At 42.7% G+C, this 21,648-nt stretch overlaps 2 protein-coding genes across 5 annotated transcripts in view; both read left to right on the top strand.

Moving 5' to 3' along the window:
- LOC110599009 (uncharacterized) overlaps positions 1 to 13,214 on the top strand; it is a 61,088-nt gene extending 47,874 nt beyond the window's left edge. Inside the window, exon 2 of the mRNA XM_078038078.1 lies at positions 13,080 to 13,214. Coding sequence (XP_077894204.1) covers positions 13,080 to 13,136 — 57 coding nt within the window. The 3' untranslated portion in view covers positions 13,137 to 13,214. The remainder of the gene's footprint in view (positions 1 to 13,079) is intronic.
- Positions 13,103 to 21,648, top strand: part of Trak1 (trafficking kinesin protein 1) — a 114,301-nt gene continuing 105,755 nt past the window's right edge. For 2 of the 4 annotated variants that reach the window (XM_078038071.1, XM_078038067.1), the window contains exon 1: positions 15,134 to 15,302. In XM_078038071.1, the coding sequence (XP_077894197.1) occupies positions 15,212 to 15,302 (91 nt within the window). In that variant the 5' untranslated portion in view covers positions 15,134 to 15,211. Of the gene's footprint in view, positions 13,377 to 15,132; positions 15,303 to 21,648 lie in introns of those variants that run through there. The other 2 variants (XM_078038075.1, XM_078038065.1) reach the window with 2 other exon arrangements.

Raw genomic sequence — 21,648 nt, 5'->3', positions numbered from 1 at the left:
GTGCATGTAACAACAGATCCCACCAGTTCATACAGCTATAATGCACCAAAAAATATGGAGGAAAAAACAAAACAAAACAAAAACCCAGGGCCTGAGTGTATACTAGGCAAACGCTATGCCATTGAGCTATATCCAGGGCCATTGTTTTCTTTTTCTTTCTTTCTTTTTTTCTAACCCAGGGCCTCTACATACTAGGCAAGGGCTCTACCACTGAACTACATCTGCAGCCAAAGTCTGCATTTTTGTTGTGTGTGACATTTTTGTTGATGTGTGCTCGGTTAGCTTAGTAGTCAGTTAATGATTCGACAGAAATTTTCTTAAACAATTGGAACCAATAAATCTCCCAACCTTTACTGAGGAAAAAAGAAAAAAAAAAAAAAAAGCCCAGGAAAGCAAGAGCAAGAGAGGACAGATGCACACAAGAGGCCCATACAGTACCCATGGCAGATACTGTGTGTGTGACAGGCACTAACTATAACTGCCACCCACATGCCAGGATGCCCGGAAGCCATACTGGCAGAATCTGTAATGGTGGTTGCCTCTAGTCCCTAGCTATCCTGGTCTTTTCTTTCGGGGGTCCTCGGACACTCTCTGGAGTGCACAAGAAGTTGAGAGTTGGCCTTGAGACCATTAGGCACCTCCTTTCCTGTGCTTTGGTTAATCTGCTACTGATTCGACTTCCTGGTTGTAGTTGCTGATATGGGTTCCTCCAAAGCTTTCTTGTTCTATGGGTGGTCACACAGTCCCCTCCTGAGATGCTCCTTCCCTTCACAACATCCCATCAAGTTGGGGCCTAATCCGACAAGAAGGAGATTTGGGGCTACTTTTTCTTCTGGTAGGCACAGTATCTCGGATTTAATTTCTAGGTCTTTGATCCACTTTGAGTTGAGTTTTGTGCATGGTGAGAGATAGGGGTTTAATTTCATTTTGTTGCATATGGATTTCCAGTTTTCCCAGCACCATTTGTTGAAGAGGCTATCTTTTCTCCAATGTATGTTTTTGGCACCTTTGTCTAATATAAGATAACTGTAATGTGGGTTTTCTTTTTTTAAGGAATGAACTCTGTGCAATGTACTTTTCTCTTAGTACTGCCTTCATAGTGTCCCAAAGATTTCAATATGTTGTATCGCCGTTCTCATTTCCCTCTAAGAATTTTTTAATCTCCTCCTTGATGTCTTTTGCAACCCATTGTTGATTCAGTAGCATATTATTTAGTCTCCAGGTGTTAGAGTAGTTTTTATTTTTTATTTTATCGCTGATTTCTAATTTCATTCCATTGTGATCTGATAGAATGCAGGGTAGTATCTCTATTTTTTGTATTTGTTAAGAGTTGCTTTGTGGCATAATGTATTGTCTATTTTAGAGAAGGATCCATGTGCTGCTGTGAAGAAAGTGTATTCACTTGTTGAAGGATGAAATATTCTATATATGTCAGTTAAGTCTAAGTTATTGACATATATTCTATATATGTCAGTTAAGTCTAAGTTATTATTGAGTTCTATAGTTTCTTTGTTCAGCTTTTGTTTGGAGGATCTATCCAGTGGTGAAAGAGGTGTTTTAAAGTCACCCAGAATTATTGTGTTGCGGTCAGTTTGACTCTTGAACTTGAGAAGAGTTTGTTTGATGAACATAGATGCTCCACTGTTTGGGACATATAAATTTATAATTGTTATGTCTTGTTGGTGTATGGTTCCCTTGAGCAGTATGAAATGTCCTTCTTAGTCCCTTTTGATTAACTTTAGCTTAAAGTCTACTTTATTTGATATGATGATGCAAACCCCTGCTTGCTTCCATAGTCCATGTGAGTGGTATGATTTTTCCCAACCTTTCACCTTCAGTCTGTGTATGTCTTTTCCTATGAGATGAGTCTCTTGGAGGCAGCATATTGTTGGGTCTTTTATTTGATACAATCAGCTAGACTATGTCTTTTGATTGGTGAGTTTAGGCTAGTAACATTCAGGGTTATTATTGAAACATGATTCGTATTCCCAGCCATTTTTGTTATTTAACTTGACTTGGTTTCTCCTTTGATTCGTTTTTCCTTTAGTGTAATACCTCCCTCTGCTGATTTTCGTTGTTTTTAATTTCCCATTCATAGACTATTTTGCCAAAGATGTTCTGTAGTGCACGTTTCTAGTTGTAAATTCTTTTAACTTTTGTTTACATGGAAGGTTTTTATTTCATCATCAAATCTACAGCTTAATTTTTCTAGATACAAAATTCTTGGTTGGCATCCATTTTCTTTCAGAGCTTGCTATATGTTGTTCCAGGATCTTCTAGTTTTCAGAGTCTGGGTTGAAAAATCTAATTGTTTCCTAATTGTTTCCCCTTATATATAATCCAATTCCTTTCTCTTGTGGCTTTTAAAAAATTCTCTCCTTATTCTATATGCTAGGCATTTTCATTATAGTGTGCCTTAGTGTGGATCTGTTGTGATTTTGTACATTTGGTGTCCCGTAGGCCTCTTGAATTTGGTTTGCCAATTTGTTTTTCATGTTTGGAAAACTTTCTGGTATTATTTCATTGAATAGATTGTTCATTCCTTTGGTTTAGAACTCTATGCCTTCCTCTATCCCAATAACTCTTAAATTCGGTCTTTTTATGCTATCCCATATTTCTTGAATATTCTGTTCATGATTTCTTACCATTTTCACTGTGTTGTCTACATTCTTTTCAAGATTGTGTATTTTATCTTCATTGTCTGAAGTCCTGTCTTCCAAGTGGTCTAATCTCTTGATTATGCCTTCAATTGAGCTTTTAATTTGGTTTATTGTTTCTTTTATTTCAAGAATTTCTGTTTGGTTCTTCTTTAGAACCTCCATCTCCTTATTGAAATAATTGAAGTATTGAAGTAATCTTTCACTTCCTGTATTTGCTTATGTAGCTCTTTATCGAAATGATCTTTTGCTGCCTGTATTTGCTCTCTTATATCATCCTTTTAATTCACAGAACATTTTAATTATGTACATCCTGAACTCCTTCTCTGTCATTTCATCTGCTGTGCTGGCCATGGATTCTAATAATGTGGTATCTTGAGTTATCTGGGGCACTTTCTTCCCTTGTCTTTTCATGTGTCTTCCTTCTAGCTCTGTGGATCCGAGGCGTTACTGTTTTTACCCTATAGGCTTATAGTGCCCCTGTAGGGATCCAATACCTCCTCTTTGAGAAGAAAGAAAATGTTAACAGATCCCAATATAAACAAAATACCACCTAAAAACAAATAGTTGTTATTAAGATGTTTACAGTTTGGTCACAATGTACAGAAATAATGAATTCAATTATTATCTCCAATATAATCAGTAGGTTCGTAAAAGGGTTTATAGTTTCTGATGGTGGACAAAGAACTGGGGGTGAGGAGTAGGATGATATGCTGAGGAGGTAGGAGGTGAGGATATAGAGTTTTTATATCTTAGGAGTGTGAAAGAGAAATCTAAAGAAGTAGCTAGAATAGAGAGGTAGTAATTTTGGGTAGACAAGTAAGAGGGAAGGCAGTAGAATACATAAAACACACCACATATATATTAAGAAAAATTTAAAAAATGTTAAAATAGTAAAACTTGGAGAGAAAAAAAGAAAAATATTATATAACATAATTGTAATATACTATTCAGTCATCTCAGTCCTCAATATCCAAATTCATGCAAAGTACTTGGTTTCACATATGTTGGGGATGTGAGGGCAGGAGAATAAAAGGGAGAGGAAAGAAAAAATATCATGAAGGAAGAAACAAGGATTGTTTTGTTTGGAGATCAGTATCTTTCCTGCCTCCCTTCTCATCCAGTAGGTGGGGTTGTCTGTTCTTAGTTGGTATCTCTGCCCTCAGGATGGTGGGGGTTACCAGGGTGTGAGGGTTGGTCTTGGGTTCAGGGCTCCTGGAAATGGGCTATGGCACCTGCTGGTTCTGTTGGGAGACTGCACCTCAAGGATCTCCTTTGGGGCCTGCTCCTGTGATGTGGGCACCAGGTCTTATCTCCTCATCTCGTCTGTAGACCTCACAGTTCCTGGCCTCTAAATTAGTCTCTAAACTCCTTCACCCTCACCCTTTCTACTTTCTATCAGGAACTTTTCTCTCCGGGGTCTTAAGTGTTGCATTCTGATGGCTGCGCACCTGTCGCAGAGGGCTGTTTTGAATTGGACAGTCACTGTGCCGAGTTAGCGGCTGTTGGGGATTAGGGGGAATTAGAAAACTATGGGTACCTGGCTATCCAGTGCTTCAAACTGGTAGTTGCCCTGACTAAAGATGGTGATGGAGGTGACCCACGGTGGAGGCATCTGCTTTTAGCAATGGGGTGTCAGGTTGGGTGGAGGGAGCCGTACGATGGTATTGTGCTATGCATTCAGAGATGAGCTCTGTGGCAGTGTTGTGGCTGTCAGCTGTTGGCTGTCTTCAGAGCCTGTGATGTCTCCAGGTGCAGGCAGGCTACCGTGATTAGGGGACTATGGCAGTAGCTACCGAATCCCAAGGTCGAGGGTACCGGGGGAGTCCTACGTTGGTAGATGGGGGTCCACATGGGAGCTGTGGCTGCAGTTCCTGCGTGTGGGTAGTGGCTGAGTGTCCTTTGTGGGAGTGACGTCTGGGAATTCTGTGTCAGTGGTCCTGCTAAGGCACCATGAGACCTGCATGGGCGAGTAGTTGGGAGTTGAGAGTTCTTTTGTAACGCTTTGGCCTGGGGCCCTGCGCAGCATGGTGGCTGTGATTCCTGCACAAGATCAGCTGTGGAGGGGTCCTCTATCGCTCTCAGCAAAGCAGTATTCTCACTAGTTGAGACCCAGGTCACAGAGTGACACAGAATGCTGCCTCCCTCTGGCCCACCATCTTGGATCCCTGGTTGACATTCTTGAGTAAAAGAAGTGCTTCTCAGTCCTGCTTCTGCCATTATTTCAGTAAAACTGAGCAGGTCAATTACCCTTTCCCCAAATCTTTCCCTGACCCCTGCCTCTTGAAATGAGAATAGTGCTTCCAAGTTCTAACTTAGAATTGGGCAGGACAGATGGCATTTCATTTGTGAAAGCCCATAGAGAGCTGGATGGTGTGCGTAGAGCTGCAAGGCCTAATGCTTCTCAGCGGGCTGGCTTCCCCAGCCTGGCACCATGGCTATAGAGTTGTAGCTCATCTGCTCATTGCCCAACTGTTCAGCTTTTACGTGACAGGTCCCACCACTTAGCCACTTGTCCAGCTATTTAAGGAGCTGGCCTGGGCTCATGGGAGTGCCAGGAAGGTCATATGAGCTAGGAGAGTGTTAAGAGGGAGAAGTAGAGGAGGAGATGGTTCCCACTTGGCTGCCCACCAGCTGTCCGCCACCCATGATGTCCCTGCAGGTCACCATATCTGGGGTGTCTGTATTTCTGCTGTGAGCTTCTGTGATCTCTTAGGGTCTTTGCTGAACTCCTTTGCCCCTTTAATGGTAGGAGGAATATATTTAGAGGACAGATGGAGGAGAGTAGTCAGGGGTCAGGGGTCACATAGAGCCAGAGTAAGGAGCATTCTTTTTTTAAATTTTTAGTTTTTATGCTTTTATTTTATTTATTTATTTATGTGGTGCTGAGGATTGAACCCAGTGCCCCACACATTCAAGGCAGGTGCTCTACCACTGAGCCACAACCCCAGCCCGAGTGGAAAGTTCTTTAAGCAAAGCAGAGTTATCACTCCCAACCATAACACAGTGAGCAGCGTCTTTGGAGGCACTCAAAGCAAGGCTCACATCCTTGGCAAGTTATTCAGTCACTCGGAGCCTGTTTCTTGTCCTGTAAAAAGTGGATGCTAATGATACTTTATAGGTTATGAACCTTGAACAAGGTCACATATAAACTACCAAGCACAGTGCCAGACCCGTAGCTAGCTCATTTTACAATTCCAGGAGTGCTGGGGTTGTCTGCACCTTAAAATAGCACATGTTGGTCTCATCACCTTCTAAGCAGGTGGCAGCTTGCTCAGAGAAGCAGCTGTAAGTTGGCACGAAAAAGAATTGTCTTGGCCTAGTGCTGGTCACACCTTAGGTGCCAGTTGACCTCAAGTGAGAGCCAGGTCCTGGAATGGCCCTCTGATTCCAGATGACTGGTTTCCCTCAGCACTATACCCAGCCTGCTGGACAAAGCTCACTCCCTCACTCCCTAGTCCAGATGGGGAAGGTTCTGAGGCCCAGAGAAGTGACACTGCCTCCTCAGTGTCACACAGCTCTTCTTATGTTCAGGTTCTGAGCCACTGAACTCATGGCTGGAAAGAGGAGAAAACTCTTAGGGGCTCACGCATGTGCGCTCTATCAGCAGAGTTGAGTTCAGCAACAAGCTGGAACAAACCGAAGTAGTCCTTCGAGTGCTAAGATACTCTGGGGGTTGAAGTCACTGACCATGAAGTTCAGGCCAGGGACTTGGGCCAACCACCCCCTGGCACCAGGCAGGGGCATTCTCCTCAGCTCCACTGCAGAACTACCTCTGTATGTGTTTTTTTCTTCTTCTTCTTTCTCCCCCCCCCCCCCCAGTGGCACCTCTTTTGCTGAGAAATTGACCAGGTTGCAAAATTTCTCACTCCTCTGCTAGGAGGAATCCTGCCTCCCTGCGTCTCCCCAGGCAGCACTGAGGAAACCAGACAGAGGCGCTTTCATCTCGAGGCCCTCCACTCACTCTTCTTAAGCCCTGTTTTGTTTCTTGAGGCCCATTTGTTTCCTCTGCCTGAAAGAAGCCTTTGGCTTGGTGTGCCAGGGTTTTGCTGGAGCCAGAGAGTGACCAGAGTGCTGGTTGATTTGCTCCTGAGCTCCGTGTAAACCTCAGAAGTGCCTGTGTACAATCACTGAGGGAAAGGGAAGAAGCACAGAGCCTGTGGCAACAAAGGACCACAAATCATTTCCCCACTGGATTCCCATCACTTGTTCCAGTTCAGACCTGGGTTCTCCCTTTGCTGGCTTTGTGACCTTTGGAAAGTTACTGAACCTCTCCAAGCATTCTTTTCTTCAACAGTTAAGTGGGGCTGGTAACAGTATTTAGCTAAGAAAAGATGTAGTGACGGGTTGTACATGTTAGAACTTCCAAAGCACTTGCCACAGTGGGTAGCACATACTGAGTCATCAATAAAAGTTGGTAGCACGATGAATTTATAGAAGTGCAGTGCTGTATACTGGTGTTTGAAATTGTGCAATTTTGGAAACAATCAAGGGTCACTTAGATGAATACTTTTGAGGAAGGTGATTAATATCTGAGAGTTTGCTGTGTGCACAGCACCTTGCTGGGTGCTTTATTTGCGTCTGTGTCAGTAATCTGTTTAACATTCTCAGAGGTGTGGGAATTGTTACTATATGAAGGAAACCAAAGCTCTAGACCTGCAGGAACTCGCCCAGTGTCTCACCAGCCAGGAAGCCCGAGCCCCACTCTCTTCTCCACAAATGATGCCTGGGGATTGTTGGGACCTGTGTACTGGGCAGCCCATTGCCACTTTTTCTTCTGTGTCTGATTCAATGCTTGGCTGTGTTTGCTTATTTTTGATCTTTGAACTCCTAGAGATCTCAAGCTCTCAGCAGAAATGTGATCTGAGTGCAAATGCTGATGTACAGTTGTGGGAATTTTGAATCACTAGAGTCTTTCAGAGTACTACTCAGCAGGCTGCCACATTACGGGAGGTTTGTTACCACTTCCCCACAATTTTGGGGTCTCCCCAGAGGGCATATGCTGTGACTTTCTTCAAGCTAGAAACTGGAAGGGCCTGTAAATAAGACTTCCTGATCCTGAATTTTTGCATGTGGGTCATTTGCTATGTTTGGCCCCTAAATCACATTTGATGTGTATTGGTCTGCATTGAGAAAACAATGAGGTGAGGTCAAACTGATGCCATCCTAGAGAGCCTGTGGGGTGCAGCCCACATGTATGGAACATGTCTGGAATGTTTCAGGGGTTCCCCATTGATTGCTATTAGTCCTCAAGTTTAGCCCTGTGTAATTAGTTCAGACCCTTTGGTTCCTGTGTGGATCATAGACCCACAGCTTCTTAGCTTCAGAGGATCTTTGTAGTCGTTTCAGCCAAACCTTATTCCATTGCTTATTATTTGTTCTGCAAACATTTACTTAGTACCTGATATGCACCAGGACCAGTCCATCCTTTCAGAGAATTTATAGTTTTGTGCAGGAGATGAGCCCTGGTTAAGTGGTGATGTGTGGACAGAGAATGAAGGTTGAATCTAGGGTGGAGAGACTATTCCCAAGCAGACTCCACAGAGTAAATGCCACATGAATAGGATTATGTAGAGAAAGGTTTGGAAGTGCTGGCATATGAATGTTATGTAGAGCCAAGAAAGGCGCTTGATTCTTGAGAATCTTCAAATTGTAATGTTGATGATAATGCTCATTTTGAGAATTTAGTATGTGCCAGGCATGAAAGTAATCATGCCTTACATGGATACCTTATTTTATAGAATTCAGAAGTTTGGACATGCCATAATTTATAACTATTCTTCTATTGATAGAAATGTAGGTTATTCCCCACTTGATTTTAGTTGGCAAAAGATTTTGGTCTTTTCACTTCAAGAGGGGCCCCCTGAGCCTTTGAATAGCTTTGCAATTGCTGAAAAGTGTTCTGGGGACTTCAGAACTGTGGCTTATGTTCCCTTTTGAGGCATCACTTTGATGGTGTCTCCCAAACTTCGTTTTTTAAGAAAGTGCTGATATTAACTTGCAATATTCATTTGATTGCATGTGTTTCTAGGTTAAGTGTATGACAGCTATATGTCAAAACAGATACTAGGAGGAGAAACAGTGGTTTAGGGTTAGCGATCGGGATTTAGATGATCACCCTCATCTTGTATGTGATGAAAGAGGAAGTTATATAATATATAGTTGAAGTCCTTATTAAGAAATCTACATAAAGTTGTAAAACCTTTGTTTTAAAAAAATCAGGCCAATTTAAACAAAAACTTAGCTTTCAGTAGAGCAATTGCATTTTGCAAAAGAAGAATTTCATATTTCTGTGTAAGGATCATATAAAACGTCTAAGTACAGGTTTAAGAAGGTATGAGTGAAAGTTCAATTGGTAATGCATTTTAATATGTATTTTTAGTTGTAGATGGACACAACAAATTTATTTTGTTTATTTATTTTTGTGGGGCACTGAAGATTGAACCCAGTGCCTCACACATGCTAGGTGAGCGCTATACCACTGAGCCACAACCCAAGCCCCGTTAATGCATTTTAAAACCCTTTGAGGTTCCTGTTCATGATCTACTGTCTCTCTGCCCAGGATATCTTTCCATGTTGTTAAATTCATACCTGCTCTGAAACTCCCTTTCCTCAGAAAGTTGACTTCTCTCTGGCTGCATCACAATTAATGACTATCTTCTGTTGTTGTTCATTTTTTTGTGGCATTCCACTTCGATAAATTTCTTTGACCCACACTTGGCCAAAGAGCCACATGCATTTTGCCAGGCTATCCCACTGAATTTATTCCCCATCCTACTACAATAATTCATTAGACCACGAGTTTCCTAAAACAGATGCCAAACTAAGTATTGTTACGTGTGTGTGTATACATATATACATATATGTATATGTGGTGTGTGTATGTGTGTGTGTGTGTGTGTGTGTGTGTGTAATTTTTTTTTTCTTTTTGAGGCAGGGTTGACTCATGATCCTCCTACCTCAGCCTCCTAAGTAGCTGAGATTGTGCCACCACCTGGCTTGTATCTTTGTTGGTCTGATAGTTTTTTTTTTTTTTAATCACTATTAAGGTTTTTTAAAATGTTTGGGGGCCTGTGGGGGCATTTTTTCTTGGTGAGGGCAGGAAATTTTCATATCCTTTGCTTCTTTTCCTTTTGAGCCATTTGCTTTAGGTTTGTGAATCACATGAATCATGTGCATTAATTATAAATTGATTATAAATTACTTAGACATTAATTTTAAGTATTCCTGGCTTAATTTCAGTGCCAGTTTTACTTTGTCATGTCTTCCTTACTTGGGGGTTCTTTCTGTTGATCTATTTGGTAATGAGAGCCCATGAGATGTGGTCAGCCTGCCTGGAACTCAGGAGTGTCAGGGTCATATCATTTCTATTTATTTCATAATGTCTTGCTATTGTAGTCTTTATGTATAACAGTAGCCTAAGTGGGCACAGAACTCTTACGTGACTGTCTTTCACTTAAACATCTGAGGAACTTATTCTACCAGCCACTGGCATGGTACATAGAGATATAAGGATTTTTTTATCCCCATTCTTCACATTTATTAGATTTTTATCTGTATCTTTTGAATTTAAATTTTCTCTAGATTATATCTACAAGTCTATTTCTTTTCATGAAGGTTAACTGGATCTTGGTGTAGAACCTCTTGATTTAGAAGTGGCAGTTTTCAACTCTAGAAAATCACTGATATATTAGTGTGTCTTATACTTTGTTCCTCTTGATTTTAGACTTTTCTGGGTTCTTCTGGAACTTTCATTAATATGCCTTTTTATCTTAGGGATGGCTTCTGAAGCTAATTCACAGATTCAATATCTTTATTCCCTAATCTTTTCTCTATTTTGTTGAATTACTTACCCCCTGCCCTCCATCCCCCCCCAGAAGTGTGTAGATTGTAAGAGTACAGCTGAATGGATTTTCACACACTAATGATTTTAACAAGTTAGTGTCCAGACCGGGCATAAGAACTTGACAAGCCCTGGGGCAAGGTCCCTGGTACCCCATACCAGGTAGGCTGTGGCAGTGTGCAGCGGCCCCTTTAGCTTCATCTAGGGAATTCCCATCCTGGCTCTCTGGAGTTCTTTTAATTACCTGTCTCAGGCCTCTGGTGCCCAGAGTACTTTTGGGTTATGCTAGGTGATCCTGGGCTTTCTTGTGCAGCATTTTATCTGTTTGTCTTTATTTGAATTACTGATGGAGGTGTGAAGATCCAGTTTTACCTGCATGTGATCTTACAGAAAAGTTCCTAGAGGCTCCAAGTTTCTCTTGTTACCGTTCCCTCTCTACCAGGAATACACAGCCTTTCCTAGCCCCTTTCCATTTTTATATTTGTCCATTTCAATGAGGGCAGGAAGTTTGTCTCTTAGGCTGAATTCATTTATAAGAGGAATTCTTGGTACATTTTGGTAAATAAATTCTTATTGAGGAAAAATGCCCCAGATTCAGGGCTGTTGTTTTCTGTTAGAACTGAAATGTCAAGTGAAATGTCTGCTAACCTTCCTTTTTATTTTTGGTGCTGGGGATTGAACTCAGGGCCTTGCACATGCTATCTATGTACTCCACCACCAAGCTGCACCCCCAGCCCCTTTACCACATCCCCATCCTCACAAATGAACTATAATGCATCATTTTTTATAAAGCAGTGGGTTGCAAACCTTTTTTGGTGGAGAGGTCTCAAGACCCCTCAAAGTTACTGAACATTCCCAGCTGCTTTCATTTATGTGGGTTATATTGATTCGTATATATTGAATTCTGTGGGTTATATTGATTCATGCATTAGAAGTTAAATTTAAGATTTTAAACCACAGGAATACAGAAGCACACATTCCACTAATTAGCCTTCAAAACAATGGCATCATCACCCATCATGTAGTCTCTGGAAAATTCCATTACATGTATGAAAGTGTCTTAGAAAATAGCCAGTCTCAGGAGCCCCAGGTGTTCTCAGACCACACTTTGAAATCCCTTGTATGAAAGAATGTTTTGTAGGCTTCCTGCCTTGTTCATTGAGCTCTTATGTAACATTTTTAAAATTAATTTACTTGTTTTAATTAGGTATATATGACAGCAGAGTGCATTCTGATTCATTATAACATTTTTGCCAGGTGTGTGTTTGTGTGTGCACACACACACAAGCAGTATTGTAGGTCCGGAGAGGAGGGCCCTTGTTGAATTAAAGGTCAGCTTCCAAGGCCATAGAGCTCTCCTGAAATGTGTGGCAAACTCACCTACATGCAGGTTTGTTCTTCCTGGGGCAAGTGCTATCCTTAATAGCTGCTGCTCTACACTCTCTTCTCCCTGTCTTTAGTCCCAGGCAGATCTCATTTATTTATTTTTAATTGATTTTATTTTTTTAAATACATGGCAGCAGAATGCATTACAATTCTTATTGCACACATAAAGCACAATTTTCCATATCTTTGTATACAAAGTATGTTCATGCTAATTCATGTCTTTATACATGTACTTTTTTTGCATTGTAATTCTTATTACACATATATACCACAATTTTTCATATCTCTATTTGTATATAAAGTATGTTGATACCCAATTTGTGTCTTCATATATGTACTTTGGATAATGATGTCCATCACATTCCACCGTCCTTGCAATCCTCTGCCCCCTACCTTTCCCTCCCACCCCCTCTTCCCTATCTAGAATTCATCTATTCCCAGGCAGATTTTAAATGGAGATGCTAATTGCAAGGTTGCTGTAGTGGTCTCTAGAGAGCTAGATCTACTAATCCCAAGGGCCTCAACCTGGGCTCCTTGGCTTCCCCGAACCTATGAATGGGCTGAATTTCCTGGAACTGCATGTTTTTTTGGAATAAGATGTAGTTTTAATCAGGTTTTTAAAGGAATCACCTCATTTCTCTCTGTAGCCGAAGGTTCACATGCCTTAAAGTTCTTAGAGAGTTGAGACTGTATCATACTTGGAAGAGTTTAAGAGAAGCATCAAGTCTTAGGCAATTTAGTGTGCAAATAACAGCATCTCCTTGCTTTGTGTACACATAATTATATACATAATTCCTATAGTGATGTGTCAGTTTGTGTTCCTTGTAATGCTTGCTTACAGCTCTTCCCACAGGTTGTGGTTGCCAGGTGTCCCCGATGTCCTTATATCAGGACATTCTAGCTGCAGTGCAGATTATTCATTTCCTAAAGCTGCTTCAAAATAGATGTCAACAAGTAAATGAAGCCATGTGCTTTGTATTTTGGTCTGCATTGAAGCCTGTTTAGTTGAATGGAACTTCACTGCAATTCTTTTATTGAAACTGAAGAATGTAATAGGAGATGCCTTATAGGAAACTTTTTTCGGAATTTGCAATCTGAACCTATATCATCTTAACTTTCTAAAGATTTTTTTTTTTTCTAGATATATTCATAGACTCTAAGTAACCATATCCTTATCTCTGATTGTTTCATAGATTCTCTGTAAGCCGCCCCTGCTGGTGTGCCAGACCTACCGGGGGCTGTCCTCCTGACTGCCCCAGACTCCGGCAGCGGGGCCCCCGATGGCAGTGGGCACCTCCCCCTGAAACCTGCCAAGCTGGACGCCACAGCTCCGCACGACGACACTTTGGCCAGCTCCGTGCCCCCTTTGGAGGCGTGCAACCATGCAGTCCTAGCCTGCAGCCCGGGCATCCCTGAAGAACACTATGTAAGCGAAGCTGTGGAAGATGCTCCCAGCGACAGAGCGTACCGGGATGCCTGCACCATTACCGGTATGGGGGCCCTTTAAATGTCTGGGTTGGATGGAGAGAGGCAGACTTCAGTGAAGACTGGGGAAGGGATGCAGCCACGGGGGAATGTGGGGTGGAACCACCAAAATGCAAAAGTCTGAGCTTTGGGGCTGTGAGGTCTCCCATCCAGAACCTGCTTTGCCAGTGAACCATTCTGTGACTTGTGTCAGTCACTGACCTGCCTGAGATATAGATGACACCTCCTAGAACTGTCATGATGGTTAAAAATATTAACACTGAATCCTGGGCAGCGGGCATGGTCCATCATGGATGCTAGTGTAGTTTGTCCCCTTTCTTCTTTCCCTGAGACTGTTTCTTCAGACAGAGGTAGGTATAATAGTAGTGTCATCGTGGGATGCAGAAACGGAGAACCACGTGCAGTATTTCCTCTACATGCAGTGACCATCCAGATCTGCACAGACATCTATTCTTCAGACACTTGTGTCAGTCATGGCTTCCCAGTGTCCCAGGAACTGAATAATCACCTCCAGGTCCACTGGTAGCATCTACTGTTCACACACTTTGTACTGGAGATCTTCCTCGTTTCTTTTCCCCAGGGGAACATTGAGACAAGCCCTTGAGCTAGTGCCAAGAGAGGGCTGGGAATGGAAGTGGTGTGGGATGGTGTATAGAACAGCAACGAGTAACAAAACTATAGTTAAACCTGTTGCATTCATATAGAAGTTTGCTCTATTTTTCATTTTTGACTTCATTTTTTGCTTTTGTCCTGTTTGAAATAATGCCCTGGTACCACTTTAAAATATGTGCATTTGCTTCCAGTAGCTTCTCATTGTTCTGTATGACCAGTTAGGCTTTGAGGATCTCCTGGGTGTTAGGCAGGGACACAGGGGAGGATGCTGAGGAGGGGGCTATAGCAGCCTTAGAGGGGAGAGGCTGGGGAGGACCAGGTGGCTTCATGGAGGAGCCGATATCCCAGCTGCATCTTCATTTGTCTGAACATGTGAACTTACCCTTGGGATTCTAGCGGAGTCTGTACCAATAAAATCCAGGAAACAACCAGCCTGTTTAACCAGTTTCACTTTTTCTGAACGTGACAACAGAGGGCAAAGAAATGGCAGAATGCAATGCTGAAACCTCAAACCCCACAGGACATTGTAACTCAAGGTCCTTTGCTGGGATATCTGTAGCAAGCTGCATAGGAGAGCTGAGGAACAGCTCAGTGCTGTCACGTTCGGCAGTGACTCAGTAAACAGAAGCGTAAACATGGGCACTGTTGGCATTTGAGGTGCTGGGTAGCCGGATGATGCGGAACCTGCTTGGGATAAAGTCTTACTAGATGGTCATTGAAAGGGAGACATAGACTGAAATAAAGCATTCTCTGAGAGACCTTGAGTTTCCCTAAGAATGTGTGTGTGTGGCCCCGAGGCTTTGCCCAGTGCAGTCCTGGGACACTGCCTGGTATCCAGCCTCTGGTACAGGCACTCCACCCCCAGTTCCCTGTGAGCTCCGAGATGAACAGACTTTTTGTTCTCTTTTGAATTTTAGGCAAAAGTGAATGCTGGTCACAAAGCCCTGTTATCCCTGCTTCTCCCCTACCCACAACTTAGAGGTATCACATTTTGGGGTGCGTCATTTTTGTTTGGGATGGTTTAACAAGATGAGCCGATAGTGTTCCCAGGCTGCTGGAGTTACGTAACGCATTGTGTACCCAGGGCAGCTCACAATCTTAGGATTTGTCCCAACAAGCAAACTCAGAAAACTGCTGAGGAAGGCTCAGAAGAGCAGCCGTACCCAAGCTGGCCTCCCATGGAGGATCTCTTGTCTCTCTGAATTGCCTTTGGAGTTTCTTTCTGCACATGGCATTGGTTTTTCAGTTGGGGCAGCCTGTAAAGGCCCAGCCTGTGCCAGCACTCTGCCCGGGGAAGGTCATTCAGACAAACTCTTGTGGTAAGTGTTTTCTCCGGGTGTGTCTGCTGTTTGTTTTCTTTGTGGTATAGCCAGAAAGGAGAAAAGACCAGAGAAATTGTTTCTCTCTTGCTCTGTGGCTGTGTGGTAGGGAGATTGCAATGTTGAATGATTGATGGGCATGGTGAGGGTGTTGGAAGCTGCATGTCTTTACTGCATCCCCTGGTCTGGGCTCAGAGACGGCCAGTGGCACCTGAAGGGCAAGAGCAGCAGGGCTAAGTTGGGACAAGGCTCTCTGGACTCTGACCCCCTTTCCCTTCACAGTTCTCTGTGGCAGCTGAGCAGGGTCACTAAGGTCCCCTCTTGGCCTTTCCAATTTGGCCGTTTCTCTAATCTTGCATCTTCCTCCCGGTTTCTCAGAGCCTCTCCTGGGCCAGCAAGGAGTTTTTCACTTGTGAAGAACTGAGTTAGACAGTGTCTCCCTCGCTCTCTTCTACCTTTCCTCACTGTCTTTTCTTCTTGGCCCTGTAGTTCCAGCCCACACCCTGGTGATGGAGAGCTTGCTGATCATGTCTGCTTTGGTTTGTCATCCTTGCTTGGGGCTGACGTTTTTACTCATTTCCTCTAAGGTGATCGGAATCTGATGGTACGATGACCCATCTGGTTTCTGTCCTGTCTACACTCTGGTTTTGGCTGTCTGGGCCAGAAACCAGTGAATTCCTTAGAGAGGTGTTCTTCCTATCCATTCCAGACAGTCTTAGCTTCCAAACATATAAATCTTATTGATTAAGCCTAAAGTCATTTTGAACCTGCACGAGTCTTACTATTGCACTCCTGTTGAATCAGCAGATGTTCAGGGCCAGCTTTTTACTGGGGTCCCTTCCAGAGAACTGCTCTTGCTCTCTGGCTGTAATCCTGAAAACTCAAAGACAATTGCTTAGGAAAGGGTGCTTATAGCAATTCTCCTACCCAGAAGTACTCTTCATCAAAGGGCCACTATTTAGGAATTTTTCTTTTCCTATCACTAATTTAAGTCATCAGACTTGATGTTTTATCCTCCCAGAATATGCTCAAATAAAACATTTGGACTTGTACATATTATTAACTAAAGTAAGGCATTACCAGTTTCCACCCAGTATAATTTTTAAGAAATGTTTTTCCATTGAAAAGTTGTAGTCTGAGTGATAACTTATGTGGCTATAAACAGAAAAGAGCGGGCAGTAAAATCTCCTTTTGTTGAAGAGTAAGAAAATTAATTCAGAAACTAGGGAATTGCAAGTATTTTCCACATGTATAATTCAGAAGTTTTTTTGTTGTTGTTTTTGTTTTTTGCTTTCTCTCTCTGTGAGCCCTCCCCTGCTTAACAGTTGATCAGTTTTGCAAGTGGAATGAGGGAAGGAGTCCTGTGAGTTCTGCTATGGTGATTTCTAGACATAACATCTTTCCAAAAACACAAAACACTCACCTAGGCTTTTTAAATATGGTATACGTGACTTTTGAGGCCACTGGCTGGCTCCTTCTCTTGTGTTCCTCATCCTGGAGTGGGTAAATGTATTAACCATGGAAGGTTTTCTTGGGGGGAGGGGAGGGCGGTACTGGGGATGAAACCCAGAGGTGCTCTATCTCCAAGCTTCATTCCCAGCCCTTCTTAATTCTATTTTGAGACTGAGTCTTCCTAAGTTTCCCAGGCTGGCCTTGAACTTGCCATCTTCTTGCCTAAGCCTCCTAAGTAGCTTGGATTACAGGCCCGGCATCCCACAGGGTTTTTGATGTAAATTGTAAAATGTAGTTACAGTGTATTGGTAAGATTCTTGATATGTAATTGAGGCTATAGTTCTCAGGTGCGTGGTATATTTTTGTCTTCCTTCTAATTGGTTTAAGTTATGCACTAGAAACTAGTTTTTAATATATCTACTATGTCACAGAAGAGTATTACAGTCTTCACCCGCCTCCAGCCATTTTAGGAGACAGGTAAATAATAAGTTATAATTGAAAAAAAAAAGTCACTTATTGACTTAGGAGCCAGTCTTGGGCCTCAGCCCCTGGTTCCAGTTCTTCCTGCCCAGCTAAGCCTGTAGGGCCTATGATTGAGAGTGACCAAGAGAGGATACTGGGTGCACTGTGGCCAGGATTGAGCAGTCCAAGGTGGAGACTGCAGGGCCTTTTATAACCTAACCCCAGAAGTCACAAAGTCACTCCTTCATATTTTCTTAGACTTACGGGCTAGTGGTGGTGATTCAGTGTGGAAGGTCACTACACAGAGCAGGTAAGGACCAGGGGGTGGGGTGTATTGGGGGGTGGGTATCTTGGAGGCACAGTCACACAGTATTACAACCCTATGAAGTATATCTTACCATCGTCTCCTCTTACAAATGAGGAAATTCAAGGCACACAGAACTTACATACGTGACCTGTTCAAAGTTGCACAGTTTAGTGGTGGAGCCAAGCTTAAAATCTAGGCAGTCTGTCTTAGGGACTAAAGCCCTCTTAATGACTCCCCATATTTTGTGAACTTTTTTGACTGTGATTCACAGTAAAACAACAACAAAAAAACCCCCAAGCCAGAAATCTCATCGTTTTACACTGCGAGTCCTCATATTCATACATAAGACCTCAAACAGAAGTTTCACAAAATAACCTTTGTCCTTATTACTTTCTATTCACTTGGATGTTTTCTGTCCTATTTCCTTCCAGGGGAGAAAGAAAGTAATTGTGATTCATCAAATTGCTTTTATATTCTCTTGCAGTTTGAAAGATTTTTGCACTGTTCTGTCTTGCCTCTGTAGAAACTTAAAAAAGTCCTGCTTCCCAGAGCTCACCCTAAGTTGCCTCAGCATGAAAAAGTGTGTCACAGAAAAAGTGCAGCAGTTTAAAGAGGCACCCTGGGGGTTTTCCACCCTGAGCAGGTTCATGTTCTGAGCACGCAAATGTATGCATGGTCCCTCTCCCTTAAAAAATTTTCTACGAATGAGGACATTAGTCACCATATCGTTGCTTTTTGTGCTCTGTACTGGAGACCTTTCCCTTTAGCACACATCCATCACATTCCTTTTGTGGTGACATATTGTTCATTGTTTCCAAGAGCCACAGTTCATTTAATGAATTTCCAATGATGGATCTGTGGATCGTTTCCAGTGTTTTGCCGTTGTACACAGGGCTGGGGGATATCCATGTATCCGAGCCAACATGCGGTGAAACTGTGAGACTCCCTTGAGCAGGGACCTCAGTTTTGGTGAATATTGTCAGAAGTTGTAGTTTGTGTATTATTCAGATAACACCGGGAGAATGTGAGCCACATCATCTGCACCCCGGGTATTATCCAATCTTTTATTCTTTGCCTGTTCAGGTATAGAAAACAGTGGCACTTGTGGTCTCCATTTTTGTTCGTCTCTGTGTGTAGAATTTGAGCATCTTGTGGTATTTCCTAGAGTAAAAATTTTTGGTTTGTGGTGTTAAGGATTGAACCCAGGGCCTTGCTACATCCCTAATCCTAGAGCAGTTTTTATTGTCTTTTGCACAACTTGAGATAGACACAACAAAACCCTTTATTTAAAAAAAATTTTTTTTAGTTGTAGATGGACACAACACCTTTACTTTGTTTATTTACTTTTCTGTGGTGCTGAGGCTCGAACCCAGTGTGTCACATGGGCTAGGCGAGCGCTCTACCCCTGAGCTACAACCCCAGCCCTACAAATCACTTTCTAACTGTCTCCACTTTGAGCACATGAAGTGGTTCCCTCTGTAATTCTAAAAAAGATATTATTTATATATATATTTTCTTTATCAGCTGTAGAGAGGGACTTATTATATAGTGCCTGCCTCACAAGATTGCTGTGAGCATTAAATGTAGGGCATGCAGAGTACTTAGGTCATCAGCATACAGTAAGTGCTTAATTAATCAGCTTCTTTGTTCATACTGCTTTTTAATTTAGCTTGCCTGCCTACTGATCTATCTATTTATCTGTCTATCTGTCTCGCAATCATTTGTCCATCTGCCTACCAATTTGTCTGCCTATCCTTCCATCCATCTCTCTCTGGCCTGGAGGAAAACCCTGGATGTCTGTTTCTGGGTTAGTAGTGGGAGGAAGGGCAGCAGCTACAGAGCTGTTTGAATTTTGCCCTGTGGTTGTCGCTGTTCACAGGCCCCTTTCCTCTCTGCTGCCTTTCTTGCTCTCTCAGAGTCTGGGCCCTAGGGTTTTCTCTTCTCTATTCTGGGCCCCAGATTTATTCTGTTTCTTCTTCCATCAACATGCTTGCAACTGTCCTGAAGAAGTATGGTTCTCCTTACCCCAGGCTGACTCTTCTTTCATGTTTCCTTTCCTTGCTCCCAGGGAGTCCTTCTTTTTGTTCCATTCCTGCCCTCCCTGATCCCGGAGGCTGGCTACTCTCTGTGCTTGTCCTGCTGGGAGTGACAGGGCTGGCCAGACTTGCAGTGGAATCTGCTGGGTGTGATGGGGCGTGGCCTGCAGGGGGTGCAGGCTGTGCAGGCCTCTGAAGTTACTGGGGAGGCAGAATACGTTTATCTAGCCATCAAATGGGAATAAGGGCTTATTGGGAAAAGCAAATGATGGTTTTTTTTTTATGAAAATACTTCAAAGACTCTGAAGCTCTGTGTAAAGTCCAATGGAAGTATTCTACATCTCTGTCACTAGCCGTGTGTGGCCTTTGAGTGCCTGAGGTGCAATTATTGTGACTGAAGAATTAATTTTAACATGTTATACAATGTAAATTAATTTGAATTTAAATAGGCACACGTGGCTAATAGCAATATATTGGAAAGCACAGCCCTGTGCATTTTTATAGTTTATTGAAAGGCACTGACTCTCAATTAAAATGTTTTCATAGATCTTTAAAGTATGACCTCCACTTGAAAATCAAAAAATGTCGTTGATTATAGACATGATTAGTCTTTCTGTATCATTCATAAAAAATGACTAAAGATTCTTTCTTTGTTATTCCATATTTATCTCAGAAGTTTTTGGATGAGCACTTAAGGTTCATGCTAGAACTATTCATTTCTTGCTTGAGTCTTCTTCCACTTATTAGATCATAAGTGTGTGCTTGTTTCTCTTTTTGCTTTGGCTTCTAGGAAGCAGTTACCTTAGGTGTTCATTGAGCAGTTATTCAGGTAAAGTCTTTCCTGCCTTATTCTCTTTAATAAAGTATAGAGGTTGCTTTTATTTTATGTTTATTCTTGTGGTTCTGTTGAATCCTTACTGGACGTACATGGGGTGTAAAATGATTGAACACTGGTCCATTATACTTTCTCAAGGAATCATGAACTCTCTCCTTTGGGAACACACCTTACTCACATATCTTGGCCTGATCAGACCCCATCGATATTCCCCAGGGATAAGCAGTGTGACTTCCTGAGATTTTAGGCCTCAAGTGCATTGGCTTTGGGGCAGAGACGTGTGGATGTAATTCATGGTGGTAGCACTCCTGGTTTGTAACCTTGGGCAGCTCATCCAGTCTCTGACCCTGTTTCTCCATCTCTGAAAGGGGCGTAAGAAAACTATCGCTGATTCAGAAGATACCTGTTAAGAGCCTAGTGCTGTGGTGCATGACAGTGTTCAAGGAACATTAGTAACTGTTTTTGCTTCTATCTAAACTTAAATGCCAATTTCTCCAAAGCTGCTTCTAACCACCCCAGTTCACATGGAAATTTTCTGGTACAGTACTTGCTTGCCCACCTCCTATGGCACTTCCCTGCCTATTGGGCTTGGATTTTGAGTTCTGAAAGAGAGGGAGTGTGCTTTGGGTCACCTTCTGGGCCTACAGAGTGCCTTGTAATAAATGTACCAGGGATCACCACATTTTTTTGATTTCAGTCTTTAAGTTTTCCAGACATCTATCTTGCAAAACAGAGCAAACAATTCTGGGGATTGTTCTGGAAAGGGCTGCAAGGTATTTATCACTTGTGAATTGCAGCAGCATTAGCAGCTGTGGCAACACCAGGGTTCCCTGGGCACACTGTTTCCAGAGGAATCTCTGGGATAACTTTCGTTTTTAGTTTTCTTTTCCTCCTTTCTTTCCCTGTTCCCTGTTTCTCCCCCCAACTCCAAACCATGTCTCCCTTCCTCCCACCTGTTTCTGCCCCCTCTTCCTCCTCCCCACATTCCCTCTCCTCCTCTTCCTTCTTCCTCTCCTCGCTCCATCTCTCCTGTGCCCTTTTCTTCATCTGCTTTCTGCTCTCCCTCTTCACTAGAGAAACAATTTCTTCTTTCCATTTTAAAATAGTGCAGCTAATAGGTGGATCTAGGTTGGCTATGGCTTTAGAAGCTTTGCAACGTTCAGGAGAACTGAGATATAGGCAAAAGGTCACAGGCCAACCTGGGTTCATGTCCTTTGATGCTTTCCCGACATGTGGCCAGGCTGGCCTGTTATA

This window comes from Ictidomys tridecemlineatus, chromosome 2 (genome assembly GCF_052094955.1).
Source record: "Ictidomys tridecemlineatus isolate mIctTri1 chromosome 2, mIctTri1.hap1, whole genome shotgun sequence".
Classification (NCBI taxonomy): Eukaryota; Metazoa; Chordata; class Mammalia; order Rodentia; family Sciuridae; genus Ictidomys; species Ictidomys tridecemlineatus.
Note: the sequence above shows the minus strand (reverse complement) of the source record. Positions and strands in the feature narration are given on the sequence as shown.